Source organism: Mobula birostris, chromosome X, assembly GCF_030028105.1.
Source record: "Mobula birostris isolate sMobBir1 chromosome X, sMobBir1.hap1, whole genome shotgun sequence".
In the NCBI taxonomy this organism is placed as follows: Eukaryota; Metazoa; Chordata; class Chondrichthyes; order Myliobatiformes; family Myliobatidae; genus Mobula; species Mobula birostris.
This window is the reverse complement of record NC_092402.1, coordinates 64135249-64157425: the sequence shown is the minus strand read 5'-3', so window position 1 is coordinate 64157425 and position 22177 is coordinate 64135249. Positions and strand designations below refer to the sequence as shown.

The window sequence follows — 22177 nt, the reverse complement described above, 5'->3', positions numbered from 1 at the left end:
ACCTAACGTGGGAGCGAGCTTTGCAAAGCCCTCGCTGATGAGTACGAGCAGCCTGTCATTCATCTGAAGCGGCAGATACTCAAATAGGGGACCTGCGAGCGATTCCTGTATATATATATATATATACTGTATACCTCCACATACACACACATCATACACGCAGAGCAGTGAGACTGCGAGGAGCTGCCCGCTCTTTCCTCTCTCCTCCCTTGGACCCGCTTCGTGCTTATTCCTTTCCTGACTCCCTTTTTTTTATTCCCGGAGGCTCTGCTCGATGGATTTGAAAGGAGAGCCCGAAGATGCGGAGAGGACGCAGCCCTCCAGCTTCCAGGCTTTCGCAACCAGCTCCACTCTGCACGGAATCAGTCACATCTTCACCTACGAGCGCCTTTCCTTCAGGCGCATTATCTGGACCCTGGCTTTCCTCGGCTCTCTATCCTTCCTCATCCACGTCTTCGTCCAGAGAATCAAGTATTACTTCGAGTACCCGCATGTTACCAAACTGGACGAGATCAGCGCCTATAACTTGACCTTCCCCGCCATCACGATCTGCAATCTCAACGAGTTTCGCTTTAGCAAAATCACCAAGAACGATCTGTACCATGCAGGGGAACTCCTGGCGCTGCTGAACAACAAGTTCGAGATTCCCGACCCCTACGTGGCGGAGAAACACGTCCTGGATGTCCTGATCGAGAAGGCCAACTTCGGGAACTTCAAGCCCAAGCCTTTTAACATGAGGGAGTTCTACGACCGAGCCGGCCATGAGATGAAAGACATGCTCCTGGACTGCAAATACAGAGGGAAAGAGTGCACCCACCAGCACTTCCAAGTAGTGAGTACCGCCGGGAAATTAAAGTTTCCCTCACATTGCAGTCATTTGTGTGTTGTGATCGGAGGAGAGTTGTTAGTTGTGCCTCAGCTCTTGGGTAGCGTGTTGGGGGTATTCCGAGGTCCACCTCCCTGAAGTTGTCTGGTGCACACGCTGACCGCTGATTTTGACCAACTAGGTGCTGGCAATTGATTGTTTGTGAGAAGCAGCGTATTTGTTGCTTTCTGCTTTCCTCTGTGACAGTGAGCAGAATCTAGCGGGTTCCTACGCATCTTGAGGTGGTGGGTGAAGTTTGGAAGGAGGTGGGGGATGAAAATGAAGGAGAAAAAAAGCGACAAAAATAACGGACGTAGAAGCAGAACATGCTGGAAAATATATCAGGGCAGCCTTTGGCCGGCAAGAAGTGATGGAAAAATCCCTGTATTGATGGGAGAAGGAGTTCCAAGGCAGATTTCAGTTTCCCTCCCCACCAGCATCCCAGGAAAAGACCAGGTTCGCCTGAAATCCCCCGAGGAACAAATTAAAATAGTGAAATTTTATTGGTAGCAGTAGGCTGCAGTTCTACACATAGTCATGAAACCTTTCAAAATACTGAAGTGCTGTACTGTGAAGCTCTATCAGCAAAGCTCTAAAAATGCTTGTGCAAGCTGCAGTGTTCAAACATTACACAGTATTTGTGAAAATTCCCATCTTTACAACTCAAGGCTTGTGAGTCTGAATTTTGAAGATTACAATGAGCTGTCTGTTGTGGTGAATTCCTACAATGATGCATAAGTGACATGGGAGGGAGGAAGGGTGAGTCTTACATTGCAGCTGAGTTGTGCTTTGCAATCTTAGATCAAGCAATCTCTGTAAACACGTCTTTGGTGCCCCTTACTTAGTTTTAAACTAAAATTGTGTGTGTGTGTGTGTGTGTGTGTGTGTGTGTGTGTGTGTGTGTGAACAGTGGTGACTGTCATTTGAGTAACACGTTGATACTGCTGTGGATCACAGTAATAAAACAGTTTTTTCCACTAAAGCTGGAAACTACCTCAATAGGGGATTGACAGGAGCCTTATGTTTACAAGCTTTCTGACATGTGCAATACATCAGATTTTGGCTTTATGAAGAAATGATGAGGGGCTTAGAAGGTTACTTGTCAGGAGTAAATCATATGCTTCAAAGCAGAGTCACCTAACTTCATCTGCATATGTTAATTAAATGAGATCTGTTTTAGGTAGACATCAAAGTTTGAGGTATACTTTCTGCCCATCCAAATATTGCATACAGCTGCCCTTCATCGTCAACCTTCACCCCTCCTCAGTCCATCAATCACCTTCTGGCCACTGTCTCACCACTCCCCCCTCCTCTTTGACCGTAAACACTGACAATTTCTTTACCCCCTCCCCTCACTGTCCCTCCACCGATGCTGCTGGGCCCACGGAGTTCCTCGAGCAGATTGTGTGCTGCTCTAGATCCCAACGTCTGCAGTCCGTTCCGTCTCCATGCATCTGGTATTTCTGTGTCTGAACTATCTCCTATTATCAGCTGGCTTAAATCATTTTAAGCTCAGAAACTGAAATCTATTCATTTACCTTTACACTTAGGAATTGTTCCCCTTGCACTATCAAATGGCCGTGCATTTGCTGCCCATCCAGAGGCAATTGCAGTTTGCTGTTCGGTGTACAACTGAGAGAGATTGAGGGAAGTACCCTTAACCTTCCACTCCTAAACTAAAGCTGGACTTTGCCGCAGCAAGCCCGGGGAACAGTGAAATCTCAAGGCAGAAGCAGAAATGTGCATGGATGGGTTTGCCCGCCAACCTTTCATATATGAGGATTCCTCCCCCAATATCAAGGATCAACTTTATTCACCATATATATTTATTTACATGGATTAGGAAATTGCTTTGGTGTGTTGGCATGACATGCAACAAAAAAAACCACAACATTCAACAATTATAATGGTTAAAGAATTATATAAAAATAAGTTAGAGGTTAAAGTATGGATATGGAATAAAATGTGTATAAATACATAAGTACCAGCATGTATTTACAATGTAAACAGTATACTGTATGGACCATATACTTTATAAACAAAATATATTATTCATAAAATTTGCAAATATATATGTCATCACCATTCACAGTACATCAGTCTGTTAGCTTGTAGGATTTACATCATATTAACATGACCAATTTTTCTTCATATGCTTTCCAAGAATGGCAAGTCCAAGGGATGTTTGAATGTGATGTTTTCTCCCTTCCTCTGAGGAGACACTTGATGTAAATAGGCTATGAAGTTGGGGTTGCTTTCCACTCATTTTTAAATGAGTGCAAGCCAACAACACTGGGAAAAAAAATTCTTTCTGCTTGTTCAAGTATTGGAGATGGCGTTACGGGAAATGAGAGGGCTGTTTTTGGTTGACTGATCGACTAATTTTGGAACACCAAGTCTGTTTTCTTTCCAGTGAATTTTGTGACTGCTGACCAATGGGAAGAGCACGGGGGGGCGGGGGGCGGGGAACGCCTTGATAAACCTGGAGAAGCATGTCCTCCACCAATGTCTGTCATCTGATTGAGAGGGCACCCTCTCCTATCATTCTTAGGATCTGTTGTTGGTTTTCACAGAGGGATCCATTGTCGTGGACAGGTTTTATTGGGCTTGGGTGGAAGCTAAATGAATTCATCATTTAAATAGTGTTGTCGGGGTAGGCAGAGAAGGGTATAGGTGATGATGAGGATGGGGTGGGGCAGATTTTTTAGACGCCTCTCCTTGCTCCCCTAGCCGCTCAATTGCAGTCATTTTGTTCTGGCCTCCTGTTTAAGGTCAGTGGCACATCCCTTCACCTGCTACTGAGGGGCACTGCTGTCGCAGCATTGGCATTATGGATTTTCATTGAAAATGTGTGGAGTGAGGAGAGCAGGAAGGCTCTTGGAACCTTGAAGTTTCCGGATCTTGTAAGGATGTACATTTCTCTTTCTGTCAGGTACCTTGGTTTGTCTTTTCCCCAACCGGACTCAGAATCCATAATTGGCCTGTTACGATCTGTGGTGTGGGGAAGTAGGAATTTCATATATTGTGTGCTGTAGTGGATTTGGTTATAGCTGATCAGGGTGTTGAGCAGTTCTGAGCCTCACACCTTCAGGAGGAACTGTTGGCCTTGCAGACCTTGACGGAGATTCAACAGAATGGCAGCTGGACTCCCAAGGGCTACTTACAAGGAGAGATCTCATAAACAAGGGTTATGTTTCTGGTAGCTTGGAACTTTTCCACAAATGGAAGTCATTACTCGGTCAATTTATTGACAAAGTCTGAGATTTTTTGAGGCCAAAGGTACACAGAATATTGGGAAACGGCAGGCATGTAATGTTTGCACACAGATCAACTATGATCTCTTTGCAGGTAGAACAGTCTCAGGGAGTTTCCCTGCTGCCATTGTTGTGCCCATGTATTTGTCCTCTTGTCCAGTCTTTTGAAAATCTACTTACTAAACACTGGTTGTGGTAACCTAGCAAGCAACGGAAGATCCCAGTTTTGATTCTGTACTTCTGCTCCGTTGGCTAAGATTCTCCTTGGTTCAGGAGGTGGTAAATTGACAAGGTTTTCCACTCTTAATCATCATTATTGGTCGAGCTGTGCTGGAAATGGAAGTAGGGGTATCAGTTGGAGCAGATGTGCTGCCCCCTCCCCCTCCCACCATGGTCAGATGATCTACTACTGTCAATCCTGCAGATGGATAGTGACTCCAAAGAACAAACAGTGGACGGAACTGACGGAACAGAACAGAGATGGAGGTGTTGGTGTTGGAACTGGGGTGGAAGCGAATCACTGGAAATTAAATAGTGTCTCCGTATCTTGCTGGGTAAAAGTTGCATCACTTTCAGAAGTAAATCTGTCTGCTGTGATTATGCTTTCAGAAGCTCATTATTTTAGTGAACAGATTTGGAGTAAAATGTGACTGAAGCCATACACCTTTATAATTACTGAAGGATTGCGCTATCTGTGGACAGTGATTGATTATCAAAGGAGGACCAGGTTGAGATTGTAATCAATATGAACAAAACTGTAAACACATGAGGAAAGTTAACTAACAGAAACCAAGGCTCTACTGAATAACACACAACTGGACCAGAGGAATACTCTACAATACCACAGTTAGCCCTTGCTGTGTATGTGTGGTGTGGTATTTAAATGATTCTCCATTGGACTTCAGAGTGTCAGCAAGAACACTTGTTGGGATGTCCCTGTAAAGGTGCTGAACATAGTTTCTCCTGGTGTTAACTCAATTGCACAGGTGGTCCAGACTTGATGTCAAAGATTGTGTGCAAATCATCACGCAAATCATTTAAATTAGCTAGGAGTTATGGTAACTGGTAATAGGTTATTGACAGAGATGTCATTTTGAGATTGAAGGCAGGTTGGAGATGAGTTGTGCAACATCCTCGGTTTTACATCTTTCCCATCTTGTTAGGAGGGATTACTTTAAAAATCTATACTAGTCTGGAAATCATTTAATTTTGCAATGATTAGGTGGCAGAGATGGGCGCTTATATGCGTATCACCATGCTCAGGGGAATGAGCTTTCCGTCTGCTTTCTGTTATTTCAACGAGACAAACAACGCTTCTGGTAGAAAGCAACCTATTTAAGCAACAGCTTATTTTCAGTTGCCGTCGTTTTTTTTAACCTCATGCAGGGATAAGTGCTAAAAGGTAGCAGGAAGCAAGTTGCCTTTGAAATGTCACATTTATTTTAGATTTTCTCATGCCTTTTGCCCCTCCTCCTCGATGAGACCTCTGCAGGGGCTCACTTAAGCTGCAATGCCTGGCCTGGGCTGCAGTCAATTCAGTTCAGCTCCTAGATACCACCACCAGGAGGTGCTCTTGTGGTATAGGTAATTCCCTTGTGCTTAAGCACACACTTTGCCATTTTCCTGGCCCAAAATTCAGTAACTAACCCAAATATAATTATGTGGAGAAAACAAGAGGCTGTTTCTAGTTTTAATTTGTATTTTGAGCAATACATGCCTCTGGGAGGGGAGGAATGGGTGATGGCATTGTATTCTGCAAGTTCAAGTAAAATTATCCTATTCTTTATTTCTACAGAGGCATCTTCCGTTTAACGTTGGTAGGATAGAAACTCTATTTATATAGAGGATAAAAGAATTTTTCAAGCACAGGTGATATCACAAAGCAGCTTCAGTTGATTTAATAACATAGATGGACAATGGAAAACTAGCATGGGTCATTTGGAAATTCAGAAGTAAAATATCTTAGAAGATGTAGTTTTGCAGTAATTTCCTGAAAAACACATTGGAAATAATTTACCATTTTAAGAAAACTGTAAAGATTGGAATACAGTTGTAATGCTTGCTTAACATTGTAATTGGCTCATACATCACAAGAGACTTCTTGTTACTGCACATGAATCACAGCCAGGGTAGTCTTAAAAAAACATAATATTGTTAATTTATCAAACAAACAGACTCCATTAACTTAAAGAAGGCAACAAATAACTTTCACAAGCCTTTACAATGTCTGCATAGTTATTGATATTCAAGCAATGTAACATTATGGAAGGACAGTTGTTTTTTTTTTGCTTATGATTTAGTTGTGGTGGGACCCACCTGGTAGAATCAAAATAGCGATGTCAACCAACAACAGTTATATTGCGCTACAATAGAATTTGTTTCATAAGAGTTTTATAGGTCAATTTGGCAATTCTGTCTATTAAGTCTGAGAATTTTTGATACTATGGAATCTAATATTATGGAAGGTGGATGACAGCATTTAGACAGCATCATTGATATAGAAACATGCAGAGTGATCCTGGCATATTTTTCTGAGTCATCAAAAAAAAACACAATTTCTGGCAGAGTGAGCTGTCTGCCTGCCTGGTACAGGACTGGAGCCCTTTCTCGACTTATTTGCACAGGGATGCAGAGGTCAAATGTTGCACCATAATTATCTTAGCTTGATCCCAGTTAGAAGCTGAAGCATAACTGGTCAACGTGAATCAGCACTATGTTTGGTAGAACAATTATTCAGAACTTTTTAAAACGATACAGTGTTGTCATTGTTTTGGGATTAAAATGCAAGGATAGTGTGGCCTAGAAAATAAACATTAAATTTGCCCTTTTGCTTTGAATGCACAGCCTATAATGTCACTTGCCAGAATCAGAATTGGATTTATTATCAAAGTTCAAAGTAAATTTATTACCGAAGTACATATGGTATATGTCATCATATACAACCATGAGATCCAATTTTCTTGTGGGCGTACTCAATAAATCTAATAACCATAATAGAATCAATGAAAGACCACACCAACAGGGTGGACAACCTGTGGGCAAAAGACAACAAACTGTGGAAATACAGAAAAAAAGAAAGAAAGAAAATAAATAAACAAATAAGCAAGCAAGCAATAAATATCAAGAACATGAGATGAAGAATCCCTGAAAGTGAGTCCATAGGTTGTAAGAAGCGTTCAGTGATGGGCCAAGTGAAGTTGAGTGAAGTTATCCCCTTTCATTCAAGAGCCTAATGGTTGAAGGGTAATAACTGTTCCTGACCCTGGTGGTGTGAGTCCTGAGGCTCCTGATGGCAGCAAATAGAAGATAGCAAGACCTGGGCGGTTGGGGTCCCTGATAATGGATGCTGCTTTCATGCGACAATGCTCTGTATAGATGTGCTCAATGGTGGGAAGGGCTTTACCCGTGATAGACTGGCATATCCACTATTTTTATAGGACTTTCCATTCAAGGGCATTGGTGTTTCCATACCCAGTCATGATGCAGCCAGTCAACGTACTCTTCACTACGCATCTATAGAAGTTTACCCAAGTTTTAAATATCGTGCCAAATCTTCGCAAATTCCTAAGGAAGTCGAGGTGATGCCATGCTTTCTACATAATTGTACTTACATGCTACGTGAGCAAACAGTACTGTCTACAGGGTCCAGGTCACTGGCCTAAACTGGCTCATCAGAGAAATGGTTTGCAAACTGGCATGATCATGTGATATTCCGGTGTGCATCAGCCAAGTAGACAATGGGCATGTGTTAATTGACCTACATTAAACCAGGTACCAGACACCTTCATTCAAATTATTTTGTATGAGAATAAGGATGCTTCCAAATCAGATTTAATTTGTTACTTTGCATTCTGATTTCTGAATGGACATTGAACCCATCAACACTCGCAAATTTCTACAGATGTACTGTGGAGAGCATTCTAACAGGTTACATCACCGTCTGGTGTGGAGGGGCCACTGCACAGGATCAGAAAGAGCTGCAGAGGGTTGTAAACTCGGCCAGCTCCATCATGGGCACTAGCCTCCCCAGCGTCATGGACATCCTCAAAAGGCAACGCCTCAAGAAGGCAGCGTTCATCATGATCTCTTATTATTACCATCAGGGAGGAGGTACAGGAGCCTAAAGGCGCACACTCAATGTTTCAGGAACAGCTTCTTCCCCTCCGCTATCAGATTTCTGAACAATGTACGAACCCATGAACACTACCTTATGTTTTTGCAATACTTATTTAATTTGATTTTTAATATATTTCTTATTGTAATTTATAGTTTTGTACACATTGCATTGTACTGCTGCTGCAAAACAACAAATTTCATTGCATATGTCAGTGATATTAAACCTGATTCTGATTCTATTTTATGTTTCATATACCTTAGATGGAGTCTAACCAGCCCATTGTGTCTTAGTCAGCTAGCTGGGAATCGTAACTCATTATAGGTAAACAACAGCAAATGAAATTTATGCAGATTTAAAGATTACAAAGTTGGAACTAGATAATTGTGCATCTTAGTCGAGCACTATGTCTCTCTTGTCTCTATAGAATGGAGAAATTTGTGGGGAACTCCTGATTTATTGCTGGTAGTTTGTAATACTTTTGATTGTGTGTTATATTTCTACACAGACCTTTATATTTTTGTCTTTTTGTTCATGTTATAATGATTTGTTACATTGTCTTAAGAACCCTTACAGCTTATAGAAATGAAAAAAGTTTTAAAGCATCTTGAGGCAATTGTTTAGACTGTTAGTTTTTTTGTCCATTCTGCCTTGAAACATTTTCTCGTGTCCTTCAGTCATGGAACTGTTGAGCTATCTCTCCAATTGCTTTTCTTTGTTGATTTGAAATGTTACTTAAACCTCTTTTTAAAGCATTTGGAAATGATTTAGAGACTGTAATTGCTGACTGTGGAAACTAGGCTATTTGTAATTTCATTAAGGGACAAGGGAAGAAAAATCACACTGAATGTTCTAAAATGGATGATTACTTATTTTATGTCAGCCGATTGGATACTTAAGATATATGTGACTTCAAAGTTTAAAAGGTGCTTCTTGAGTCTTCAGGAGGAGGTACGATACTTGAGACTGAAGGTACTTGAGAGTCTTGTTTTAACTGTTATAATATTTTTTTGAGTAGCTGGCAAATGACTATTATAGATCATGGAGAGGTCTGCTGTGTGTGCAGAGTTGAGGAGGTATATATAAGTCATGTTCAGCCCTTCATTTTAGCTGGAGTGCCTGTTAGTTGGTGGGCAGCTATATTTCTTGAAGGAACTATTCCATTTTCACTCTACCTGCAGCCTTATGATCAGCACTGGTTTAACTCCAGGGATGCGTTTGAAAATTGCTTGCCAATTAGCCCTTGTTTCGAGGTGTTCATTAAGCATCGAATGGAATTTTGGTGTTGGGTGGCCTTTACAAATTGGGCCAAAGGGAAATGTCATTTCTTTCTGCATGTTGTTTTCCAACAGCTGTGCTTGAGTGATCTTGATGCCTGTGTATAATGACCATCCATGGTTGCCAGGTGATGTCATGAATACAGATACTTTCTCTTCCAACCTCTGCTGCTAAATCTTAGTGGGAAATTCTCAGGAGTTGTCTCCTTTCATATTAACAGAATGGACCATTTGAGGTGTCCTGTCACTCAATGACAGGAAGTTTGCTACACAGCTTTCCAGAGTGAAAATGTTGTTGTCTGGTTTCCTAACATTGCTACAAATAGCTCTGAAAGGATTGCAAAATTTGTAAACACAGGGCTGTCAGGTTTCCTCGTAGTACCACGTTGTTTTAGGAATACCGTGCATTACCGGTCAAACTTGCCAGCGGCAACTGCTGGCATTTAAACCTTGTAATCGGTTTATTATTGTCACGTGTACTGAGATACAGTAAGAAGCTTTTGTTTGCCTGCTACTTCCAACAGGTCATTCTATACATAAGGACATGGAGGTAGTAAAAGCAAAACTGAATGTAGAATAAAGTGTTTCTGTTACAGGGAAAGCTCAGTGCAGGCAGACAATAAGATACAAGAACCACGATAAGGTAGATTGGGACACTGGAAAATCATCTTTTAGCAGCTGTGATCCCATTAACCATCCCTTTAGAGTCGCACCACCGACACACACTTCCTACTGGAGAGTGTTTACTTCATCATGGCTGCCTCAGTGACTCTCGAGGGCAGGGAACATTTTCACAGCTTTATTGACAGGGACGTGGAGAGGCTGGTGGATCAAATAACCTACAGGAGCAGTGTCCCGAATTCAAAGGTGCCATAGAGACTAGGGTTTCCGACATCATGTTTCAACTTCAGGGGGCAGTTCTCTCAACATTCTGACCCACCTCACTTTCCCAAGCATTTGTTGACAAAAATAGTTAGCAGTAATAAAACCAAAACCAAAAATAATAAAACCAACATTTCCCAGGAATATTTGTTGCTGTTCCTTTGCAACACTTCTCAATTCTCAATCCTCTTACACAGAGAAAAAAAGACTTTGTACAGAACCAGACAATATTTAATAGAAGTATGGAACATCCCTTCTGGTATGGAATTGACGATAAAAAGAGATCCGTTGAGCAACATCCAGAGGTTGCTGACAAGAGGCAGCAAGGGACATGAGGGACTCTATGAATGCCTGCACTATGGGTGAGCCTGTATTGATAGCAACTGCCCATGGTTGGTCTGCCTGCTCCTCTGGGTTGAGAGAGAACCATAAAGTCTGGTCTCCTCCATGAAAGATTGTCAATGACTCCTGAGTGCAGTACTGATCAGCAAACTGAGAGCTGGTGTATATATCAGCAGATGTGAGTTGGAATGACCCGAGAGTTAATAGCAGGTCAGGGGCAAGGGTGACCATGACTTCCGCTGCATGGCCACGTGTGTGTGAGCTCGTACTTGAGGCTTTATGGGATGCAAGGGAGGACAGCCAGTGGAACTTTTGCTATTGCTATTGATTTATTATTGCCACATGTCCCAAAATACAGTGAAAAGTTTGTCTTGCAAACTGTTCATACAGATCAGATCATTACACAGTGCGTCGAGGTAGAACAAGGTAAAAGAATAACAACGCAGAATAAAATGCAAAAACCATCAAAAGAGTAAATGACAACGTGCCAGATGACAAGGTAGATAGTGAGACCAAGAGTCCATCTTATTGTACAAGGGGCCCATTCAGGAGTCTGATAACAGCGGGGAAGTAGCCTGGTGGTCCGTGCTTTCAGGCTTTTGTATCTTGTATTGGAGAGAGGAGAAGAGAGAATGTCTGGGGTGGGTGGGGGTCTTTGATTATGCCGGCCGCTCTATTGAGCCAGCAAGAGATATAGATGAAGTCCCTGGAGGCTGGTTCTTGTGGCGTGCTGAGCTGTGTCCACCGCTCTCTGCAGTTTCTCGTGGTCACGGGCAGAGCAGCTGCCGTACCAGGCTGTTATGCACCGAGACAGAACGCTTCCTCTGAGGCATTGGTAAGAGTCGGCGAAGACATGCCAAATTTTGAATGTCGCGGAGTTGGCAAAGTGCAGTCTACACAGGCATCGCTCCTCTGGGAAGTGGATGCAAGTGTGAAGCCTGAGAAGTTATTGTGTGTAGTGCTAGTCCATGCATCCTGTGATGTGGTCCCTGCCAATGCCTGTGGTGTCTGCTAGGAACCTCCTTCATGCCCACATCATCCATAGGAGGAGTGCTAGTTGGACGCCTATGGCCATTGGAAGGTAACTTTGATGGCAGCAAAATATTTGTAGATGCAGGCTGTGCCTTCAATGTGAGGAGAATAAGCTGTCAGTGTGTAAAGTGGTGGCAGCAGGCTGATTATGAATACAAGCTGAGATAATGTTATTCCTGAGTATTCAGCATTAGTGAAAACTCTTTGTGAACAGCACCTGTTGTTATTCAGGCCACTGTGATTGCAAAGCTCACTCATGATGAATTTTGGACATTGCAAAGAGGCTACGGCCACCCTTCACAAACCAGGTCAGGTAAAACCTCAGCATATAGTGACTCTTGGTGTTTTTGTATTCTGACTCAACACCCTCACACACAAAGGCAGCCATATGGATTAGGGCTACGTTGGGTATGTTTTCTACCTTTTTTCTTTGGAGGTTGCATTTCAAGCTTTAAGTGACAATACAAGAAAGCATTCAAAGCTCATCAAAAGTCATTGCAACATGATTGGCTGCAGATGCAACAAGACGTCACATATCTGCAGGATGCTGTGAAGTACTGTCCTTGCAGACTCTGGATGCAACACTGTGCTATCTGTTGCAAGGATACTAGCAGCTGAAGTGTGCCATAGGGGTGGTCCTACCAATGGCTGTGATAAATAGTAAAGGCCAAATTCTTCTCTTTTCTCCTGCGCTATTGACCCATGGGAATGGTGCCCTGGATTCTGAAACACGCCTATTCTCCTTACAGTCAAAGAGGGGTTTTGCTGCCAAATAGCAAAGTCATGCCATCGCATCATGGAAGGAGGGAACTTGGTCCATGACATCCTGACTAGCTCTTTGTAAAGCAACCCCATCAGCCCCACAGCCCCACTCTTTCCCCATAGCCCTGCAAATTCTTTCCCTTTGAGATAGTAATACAAAGCAAAATATTTGGGATGCTGGAAAACTGACATAAGAACAGTAAAATGCTGTTTGCCTACTGCTCAAACCGGTCTACTGATGATGCCATAGCCTCGGCCCTCCACTCCGCCCTGTCCCACCAACTTCATCTCACCATTTAACATGACCATCCCTCAGAGGCTGGTGGATAAATGGTCCTCGTTGGGACCCAACACCTCTCTCTGTAACTAGATCTTGGACTTCTTGATGGAAAGAGCCCGGTCAGTCCGATTTGGTAGCGCCATCTCAAGCTCTGTCATGCTGAGCACTGGTGCCCCCAGGGGTGTGAGCTCAGTCTGCGGCTGTTCACACTGCTGACTCATGACTGCCCTGCCAGATCCAGCTCAAATTGCATCATCAAGTTTGCATCAGTGGTTGCCCTCATCAGGAACAATGATGAGTCGGCATACAGAGAGGAGGTCGAGAGGCTTGTCAAATGGTGTGAGAACAACAACCTGAGTCTCAACGTGGACAAGCCAAAAGAGAGGTTTGTGGACTTCAGGAAGGCACAGATTGATCACTCTCCATTGCACACCAATGGCTCTGCCGTCGAGAGAGTGAAGAGTTCAAAGTTCCTTGGTGTGCACAAACCGACAATCTAATCTGGAGCCACAACACCGCCTCACCAGTCAAGAAGGCACGGCAGCATCTCCGCTTTCTGAGGAGTTTGAAGCCTGCAAGGCTCCCCGCCCCCATTCTAACAATGTTCTATGAGAACACCAGTGAGAGGGTCCTGTCTGGCTGCATCATTGTGTGGTGTGGAAGCTGCAGAACATTAGACCACAAGAACCTGCAGCGGATAGTTCCAGAGGAACACCAGAGTCTCCCTCACCCCTATTTGTGACATTTACCCAGGAGCATTTTAAATGAAGGGCCCAAAGCTTTGTTGAGGATCCCGACCACCCATCCCACAATCTCTTTGGCCTACTACTGTCAGGAAGGAGGTACAGAAACATCAGGACTGGGGCTGCCAGACTGGGTAACAGGTTCTTCCCTCACGCTGTGGGACTGCCATCTCGTCACTAGGATAGCGAGCTGTTTACTGTTTACTTGTCTGCACGTAACTACATGCATTTTGAATTATATTTTATTAACTTATTTATAGTGTAATATTTTGGTTTATGTGCTGTGTGGATACACTGTGGTCCAGAGGAACATTGTTTCGTTTGGTTGTATGCATGCACAGTCAGATGACAATGAACTTGCACTTGAAATTGAACTTACATTTTAAGCATATCCAGTTTTTTATAGAATTGTTTCTGCTGAGGCAGTTGCCTGTAAACTTGATGTCTTTTGCCATTACTAATGCATGTTTCCATTCAATGGTCCATTTAGCCTTGGTAAGTTGTTTGAAATGCCTTTCTGAACATGCTTTGTAACCCTTTGTCTCCACTTTTGTGTGTTTGCATATCTTTTATCTCCCAGTATCACTTCTCCTAACAGAAATGACACAACATTTTTTAAACTAACAAATATGGATGTTTAAACTGTAAGGGGGTTTCGATTTTTATGTTACTGCGGAGGCTAATTAAAATGGCGTCTTTGTTATGTTAATCTGGGGAATGCGGCTTTGTTGTGTTAAACACTGAGAAAGTTTGCGCTAACAGTTTGTTTTTTCTTTAGAGGATGATAAGAGAGTGCTATTAACCAATTGGGATAGTTGTTATGGTTTTGGTGTATTTGAAGATACTGTTTGCGAGGGGGTTTGGGGGCAGAAGGCGGGGGAGCGAGACAGAGGATGGACAAGGTGCTGTGAGTCCGCTAACGGGGTCGGACCCCGAGCGGGACGTTCGGCGAGGAGACGGAGACAGACTCGTGTAGAGCGTCTGGTCGACCACTGTTGTTGGTCCCAGGCGGCCGGTCGAGGTGGTCCGAGGGGGTCGCAGGGTGAAGAAGAAGGTCCTTGAGCTCCAACGGTTTTTGTGCACAAAGAGATTGAACTTTGATAAGTGTGGTGCCTTTTATTTTCCTTTTATATTTTATTCTCTTTTAAATATATAGTTCCAGTAATATCTATAAACTGTAAATCATTTAATTGCATCTGGTGTATTGTCTGTTATTTGGGCGGGGTGAGGTACATCACACAGCATCCACACAAACTAATTACCCAGTTTGGCGGGGCCGAGGCTGTTTCCCTAGACGACAGCGAGCCGAGCGACCCTGAGGGTGGCCGGGGGGGGGGGGGGGCTACAAAACTAACCAATGCGAATCTGCTGGGGTCGTCTATTACACCTGGTGCTCCCAATGCGGCCTCCTCTACATTGGTGAGACCTGTCGTAAATTGGGGGACTGCTCCGTTGAGCACCTCCGCACCATCCGCTACTTTGCATTCCCATTCCGACATGTCAGTCCGTGGCCTCCTCAACTGCCACGATGAGGCCACCCACAGGATGGAAGAGCAACATCTTATATTCCGTCTGTGTAGCCTCCAATCTGGTGGCATGAATATTGACTTCTCCTTCCGGTAAGCAAATTCTCCAGCCCTCCTTCCTCTATTCCCCACACTGACCTTTTACTTCTTCTCACCTGCCTATTACTTCCTCCTGGATCCCCTCTTCCTTCCGCTTCTCCTATGTTCCACTCTCCTCTCCTATCAGATTCTTTCTTCTCCAGCCCTTGACCTTTCCCACCCACCTGACCTCACCTGTCACCTTCCAGCTAGCCTCCTTCCCCTCACCCACCTTTTTATTCTGGCGTCCTCCCCCTTCCTTCTCCGTCCTGAAGAAGTGTCTCGGCCCGAAACGTCGACTGCTTATTCCTTTCCACAGGTGCTGCCTGACTTGCTGAGTTCCTCCAGCATTTTGTGTGTGTTGCTCTGGATGTTGCGGGCATGCTTGCCCATCCCTTGTTGCCCTTGCGAAAGTGATAGCTCTGAATATCGGTCAGATTTGCTGCAGGCATTTCTGCCTACACCTAATTAGCTCAGTGTTAAATTCCTTATTCCATTTTAAAATTGTCATGATTGTATTTATTTTAAACCGTTTTAACTATCGCTTAATGGACTAAGATTTGGCTATTTACAACATATGCATTAAGTATTTGTCCACTAATCTCCACCCCTATTTTTCGAGCTGTTAGCAGTACTGAGAACAATTGAAAGCAAAATATCACTGCAGACCTTATAACAACGTGAGGATTTAGAGATGACTTGTTCTGTTTTACTTTAGAGGCCTCAATTCACATTCAGGGCAAAGCAACTGCATAATTTAAATGACTTTATGACACACTCTCTTTATTCTCTGCAAATGGAAGCATAATCTGAATATAAATTAAGAGCATTGGCTATCTATCAGTAGAATGCAAAATAGGAATACAGTCGAAAGGTCCAATGATGCCAGAATTTGCATAAGCATAGATTGGTTTATGTTACGGAACAAAAATCCTCAAGTGTTAGTTGGTTAACTCATCTCAATGCATAATATATGTTGATTTAGCAAATGCCCTGTGACAGCTCATGGCAGGTCATTGCACATGCTGCTTAATAAGGACGGGAATGTTAGACCAGGAAAAAAAACTATGTGGGATTCTGTCACTGAAGTATTAGTTTGACTATCGTTAAGATGGATAAACACAATTGTTCTGCATTTGTGAGTACAGGGCCAATCTGTACCATTACACTGAGTACAGGCCCAGGCAGCTTTGGGCCTGTACTCATTGGAATTTTGGAAGAATGTTGGGGGATCTCATTGAAACCTACCGAATGTTGAAAGGACTAGATAGGGTGGATGTGGAGAGGATGTTTCCTGTAGTGGGTGTAACCAGAACTAGAGGGCACAGCCTCAGAATTGAGGGGTGACCTTTTAGAACAGAGGTAAGAAGGAATTTTTTTAGCCAGGGAGTAGTGAATCTGTGGAATGCTTTGTTACAGACTGCGGTGGAGGTCAAGTCCGTGCGTATATTTAAGGCGGAACTTAATAGTTTCCTGATCTGTCAGGGCATCAAAGGATATGGTGAGATGGCAGGTGTACGGGGTTGAGTGGGATTTGGGATCAGCCATGATGGAACGGTGGAGCAGAGTCGATGGGCTGAATGGCCTAATTCTGCTCCTATGTCATATGGTCTAATAGTCTATACTCAAGAAACTGCTGATATTTTGGCTCCAGTAATGGATGGGGAATGCACATACAATGTATATTTTGAGTGTGGGAGTAATTTCTCATTGACAAATGGGGTGAGAATAAAACACTGTGATGCACAGTTTTCCATAGAAATAGGGGACATGTGCCCCTTGTAGTCCTCATCCTGATGGCCACCTCAGGCTGTGCACCGAACTGGAGGATGCAAACGTCAAGGGTCACCACATGCTGAGGTTCTGCCTGTATTGGTGTTGCAAAGGTTGGGCCTGGCCTCGTTGCTGCAGAACGTTTCATTGCCCCTGATAGAAAAACTTCTAAGGGAAGCACCTTTGACTCTAAGTGCGTCGGTACAGAAGTCAGCACAAGATGTTCTGCAGGCCCTGTGGGAGGAGGCGATGGTGGATCCAGTTAGGTAGTGCCCCCCTAAGCAGACTATCACAGTCACTTGTAGGAAAACCTCATCACCAGAACTTACAAACAAGCACCAAGACCTTGTTTGACAGGTGGGGAGAAGGACCCTCTCTGTCATATCGTTCACTGACAGCTAGAGCCTCAGAACCACTGAGTGCAGCCCATGAGGTGGCTGCACTGGGGATGAGACCCTCACCCATCTCCTTCTGGAAGGTCAGGAAAGAGATACTGTGGTGCTGTACATTGTGTGACACAGGACTCCGTCCAGCTGTTTCCAGAGACACTGAGACAAATACCAACCGCTGCTGGAAGGTTATGAATCTGGTAAAGAAGTTCTCTGGCCCAAAGCTTCCAGTGGATGGGGCCATCCACGACCAAATGCTGCAGGCTGGTATCTCTCAACATCCAGGACGACGTGTTGTGGGGTGCACGTCAGCCTGGTGAGTCACCACAGAGGGTCACAGTGGAGGGTCCTCACACCATTGTGCACTGAGGGGTCGGAACCCACATCATAATCTTCCAAACTTACTACATATGGAATGTTTGGAATGAAAAATTGGTGCCAAATTGACCTCGTGTAAATATTGCACGTAATAGTATGCCTGGTACAGCCACTGATGGCAATGTTCTGTATTATGTACTTAACTGTATATTTTATGAATAGAGAGTATTTTTGGGGAAAACAAAATGGGTTTCTGTTTAAATTCACATTCTTACATAAAGCTCCACTGAAACTGAACACACGGAGCTGAATACCACATGTGATCCAGGTAGAATTTCTCTCCCATTCCTTCACGTCCTTGCCTTTGTATTAGTTAGTGCTTCCAATCTTCCTTCTAACTGTTGCATTAACATATTTAAAGTACATTAAATGTGTAATGTATTTAGGGTGTACCCTGGGAAATGCTGGGATTGCTCGTAAACTTTACCCACAAGCAGAACTATAGGACACCAAGGAGCTTCAAAACAATGGCTTATTGTAATTGGGGGGACCGGTTCGTTGAGCCGCTCTGCAGGAGTGGAGACAGGCTAACCCCTATTGACATCAATGGATCTGGGGTTGAGAGGGTAAACAGCTTTAAGTTCCTCAGCATCCACATCACCGAGGACCTCACGTGGTCTGTATACACCAGCTGTGTGGTGAAAAAGGCACAACAGCACCTCTTTCACCTCAGACGGTTGAAGAAGTTCGGTATGGGCTCCCAAATCCTAAGAACTTTCTACAGGGGCACAATTGAGAGCATCCTGACTGGCTGCATCACTGCCTGGTATGGGAACTGTACTCCCCTCAATCACAGGACTCTGCAGAGAGTGGTGCAGACAGCCCAGCACATCTATAGATGTGAATTTCCCATGATTCAGGACATTTACAAAGACAGGTGTGTAAAAAGGGCCCAAAGGATCACTTGAGACCAGAGTCACCCCAAACACAATCTATTCCAGCTGCTACCATCCAGGAAACAGTACCGCAGCATAAAAGCCAGGATCAACAGGCTCCAGGACAGCTTCTTCCACCAGGCCATCAGACTGATGAACTCACGCTGATTTGAGTGTACTCTATCTTACATTGACTGTTCTATTTATTATAAATTATTCTAACTTAATATGATTGCACATTTAGACGGAGATGTAACATAAAGATTGTTACTCCTCATGTATGTGAAGTACGTAAGAAATAAAGTCAATTCAAGCAGAACTTCCCGGTGGCCAAACAAAAGTAGGCGGGAGGAGAAGATGGTGGCGCGATGCAGCGCACGTAACCTCTCCGGTGAAATGATATCGTATTTGTTAAATAGGGGCCGTGCACAATTCTGATTTGATGGAGACAGCCGTAAGAAGACACAGAGGAACATCTGGAGAAATTTCTGAAATGCCCGGTTCGCTGCCGCTGCTACTGTGTGATCGAGAATCTCCAGAGGGAAGACCCCAAATCCTCGGCTTTGCCTGCTGCTGGCGACCGAGGCTGGAGTCGAAGCACTCGGCAGAGATGGTGTTTGGTACTCGGTGTCGGAGGGCTGGTCGGAGGCTTGAAGTTTTCGGACGACTCAGAGTCGGGCATGGCAGGGAGAGTTTTCTTCCTTCTCCCATCTGCGTGAGATGTGGGACTTTCGAGAGACTTTGAACTTTTTTTACTGTGCCATGGCCTGTTCTTCATCAAGTTACGGTATTGTTGCACTGTTGTAACTATATGTTATAATAATGTGGTTTTTGTCAGCTTTTCAGTCTTGGTCTGTCCTGTGTTTCTGTGATATCACACCGGAGGAATATTGTATCATTTCTTAATGCATGCATTACTAAATGACAATAAAAGAGGACTGTGTGACCTCATAATCTAATCTAATCTAATTTTAATTCCAATTCCCATTCCCATTCCGACATGTGTGTCCGTGGCCTCCTCTTGTGCCAAGATGGAACATGCTCAGGCTGGAGGAGGAACAACTTATATTCTGTCTGGGTAGCCTCCAACCTGCTGACGTGACTGTGTTGGTGGTTGATGCAAAACGGCACATTTCACTGTATGTTTCGATGTACATGTGACAAACAAAGCTAATTTTTAATCTTTTTCTTAACTTCTAGTTTTAATAGAGATGGCATGAGGGGAGTTGGGAATGGGAAAGCAATAGAGACGTGTATGAGCTTTCGGTTCGTCAGGTTGTAACATTTTCAGCCAATGTGTTTCACCATCACATGCAGCACGTGCGATACGACAATGAGCAATATCACCATGTTTCACCTGTCCATATTTTATTCATGAATGCGCTACATAGAACGTACATATGTCTGTATGTATTGATATTTTGTGGAAACAAAACTGCAAACAAAGCACAACCCAGGAGTGAGCTGACCTTAGTTGGTTCTGCAGGGTATGAAATAGTGAGTGAAAGAAAACAATCAACAGCTAATTGGCAGGACTGAGCATTGTATTTCCCTAGCATGCAACAGTCTCCTAATCAAGAAGTTTACTTTCTTTCCCAGCGTGCCAGTAGCTCCTTGATTTATCAGAAACAGCAACTCCAACTCTGCTTCATTGCCATGAAAAGCCGTTGGTGTACATACTCTTCATCCTGCAATGATGAGGCTCTGTCAAATATCTTCACCTTGAAAACCTGTTGAGAGAAAAATCACCCCACTGTCTAAAATCTACATGTCCGACAGATGTTCCATTTGAAATGGTCCTGTTGCAGATAAGGAAAGTACACTCCCTGAGAGATGGAAAGTTGAATTGCTGCACTCTGACACTTTACACCTCTCCTCCTTCCTCTGATCCAGGAAAATGTGGATCTTTATTTTAGATTTAGATTATGAAGACATGCAGTCCTCTTTTATTGTCATTTAGTAATGCATGCATTAAGAAATGATATAATATTTCCTCCGGTGTGATATCACAGAAACACAGGACAGACCAAGCCTGAAAAAAACTAACAAAACCACATAATTATAACATATAGTTACAACAGTGCAACAATACCATAACTTGATGAAGAAGTCCATGAGCATATCTCACGCAGACAGGAGAAGGAAGAAAAACTCTCCCTGCCATACCCGACCACGGTCCGACTCTGAGTCATCCGAAAACTTCGAGCTCTGATCAGCTCTCCGACACCGAGTACTGAGCGCCATCTCTGTCCGAACGATTCGACCTCCTTCTTGGTCGCCAAAAGCAGGCAAGGCCGGGGATTTTGAGGCCTTCCCTCCGAAAGATTCCTGACCGCGCAGTAACGACAGCAGCGAACGAGCGTTTCAGAAATTTTTCCAGATGTTCTTCTGTGCTTTCACGTCTGTCTCCATCAAATCAGAATTGTCCACGGCCCCTATTTAAGGGATACAATATCATTTTTCACTGGAGGGCTGCGCACGCGCGGCGCGCTGCTTCTCTCTGCTCCCTCCTAGGCACTGAATTCAGCCTATGTCCATAAGGAAGCTGGGATGATGTTGGAGACACAAAAGTTAACCAAGTGAGTGCTGTAAACTTGAAATATTAAGCCTGAAAAGTTAAGAGTTATTGGAAGGCTTGTGAAATCTGACCTCAGAGAAATTTGTTCCTTGTGAGTTCCGGCGGTACGTCCAGAAAGAACAGTTCTTTAAAGGCAGGAATTATTAAAATATCATTAATGAGACAGTGAGGGATGTGTTGAGACAGTTAGATACAAATCTGTAGCTTGTTGGGCAACTTCAGGGGATAACTAAGAGTCAACCACACTGCTGTAGGTCAGATAGGCAGCGTCATAACTCTGAAGTACAGTACTGTGCAAAAGTCTTAGGCACATATATATAGCTAGGGTGCCTGAGACCTTTGCACAGGACTGTATTTGTCAACATGGAGCGGAGAGTAGGTTTGTAAATCTGGTGGGAGCAGTGGATGTTGGGAATGGTGAGGGTGGAGCGCTGTGGGGCAGGTGACAGGGAAGGAGTGCCGGAGCGGGGGGGGGTTGTGTGGGTGCAGACACAGCCAGCCCTCAGTCACCAGGCAAATACTTGGTTTATTGATCATTGCAGAATGTCTCTCTGGTGCTTCCCTTCTCCCTTCTCATTTTCCCAACCATAGAACATAGAACATAGAAGATTCCAACACAGGAAAAGGCCATTGGCCCAGATGTTGTGCCAAACCAGCTAAAAAGCAAATCAAAAACACCCAAACACTAATCCCTCCTACCTTCACTATGTCCATATCCCTCCATCTTTCTCACATCATGTGCCTATCCAGACAGCTGTCAAAAACCTTTACCACCATACCAGGCAGTGCATCCCAGGCATCCACCACTCTCTGAGTAAAAACTTAACCCTCACATCCCCTTTGAACTTACCCCCTCTGACCTTCAATGCATGCCCTTTGATATTAGACATTTCAACCCTGGGAAACAGACACTCTCGGTCCACTCCATCTATGCCTCTGATAATCTTGTAAACCTCTATCAGATTTCCCCTCGGCCTCCGACGCTCCAGAAAAAATTACCCAGCTTTATTCAGCCTCTCATGATAGCAC

At 43.9% G+C, this 22177-nt stretch overlaps 1 protein-coding gene across 1 annotated transcript in view; it reads left to right on the top strand.

Annotated features, from left to right (window-relative positions):
- Positions 1–268: 268 nt before the first annotated feature.
- The window catches only part of asic1b (acid-sensing (proton-gated) ion channel 1b), a 928708-nt gene continuing 906799 nt past the window's right edge, over positions 269–22177 (top strand). The window contains exon 1 of the mRNA XM_072248709.1: positions 269–832. Within this exon, the coding sequence (XP_072104810.1) occupies positions 275–832 (558 nt within the window). The 5' untranslated portion in view covers positions 269–274. The remainder of the gene's footprint in view (positions 833–22177) is intronic.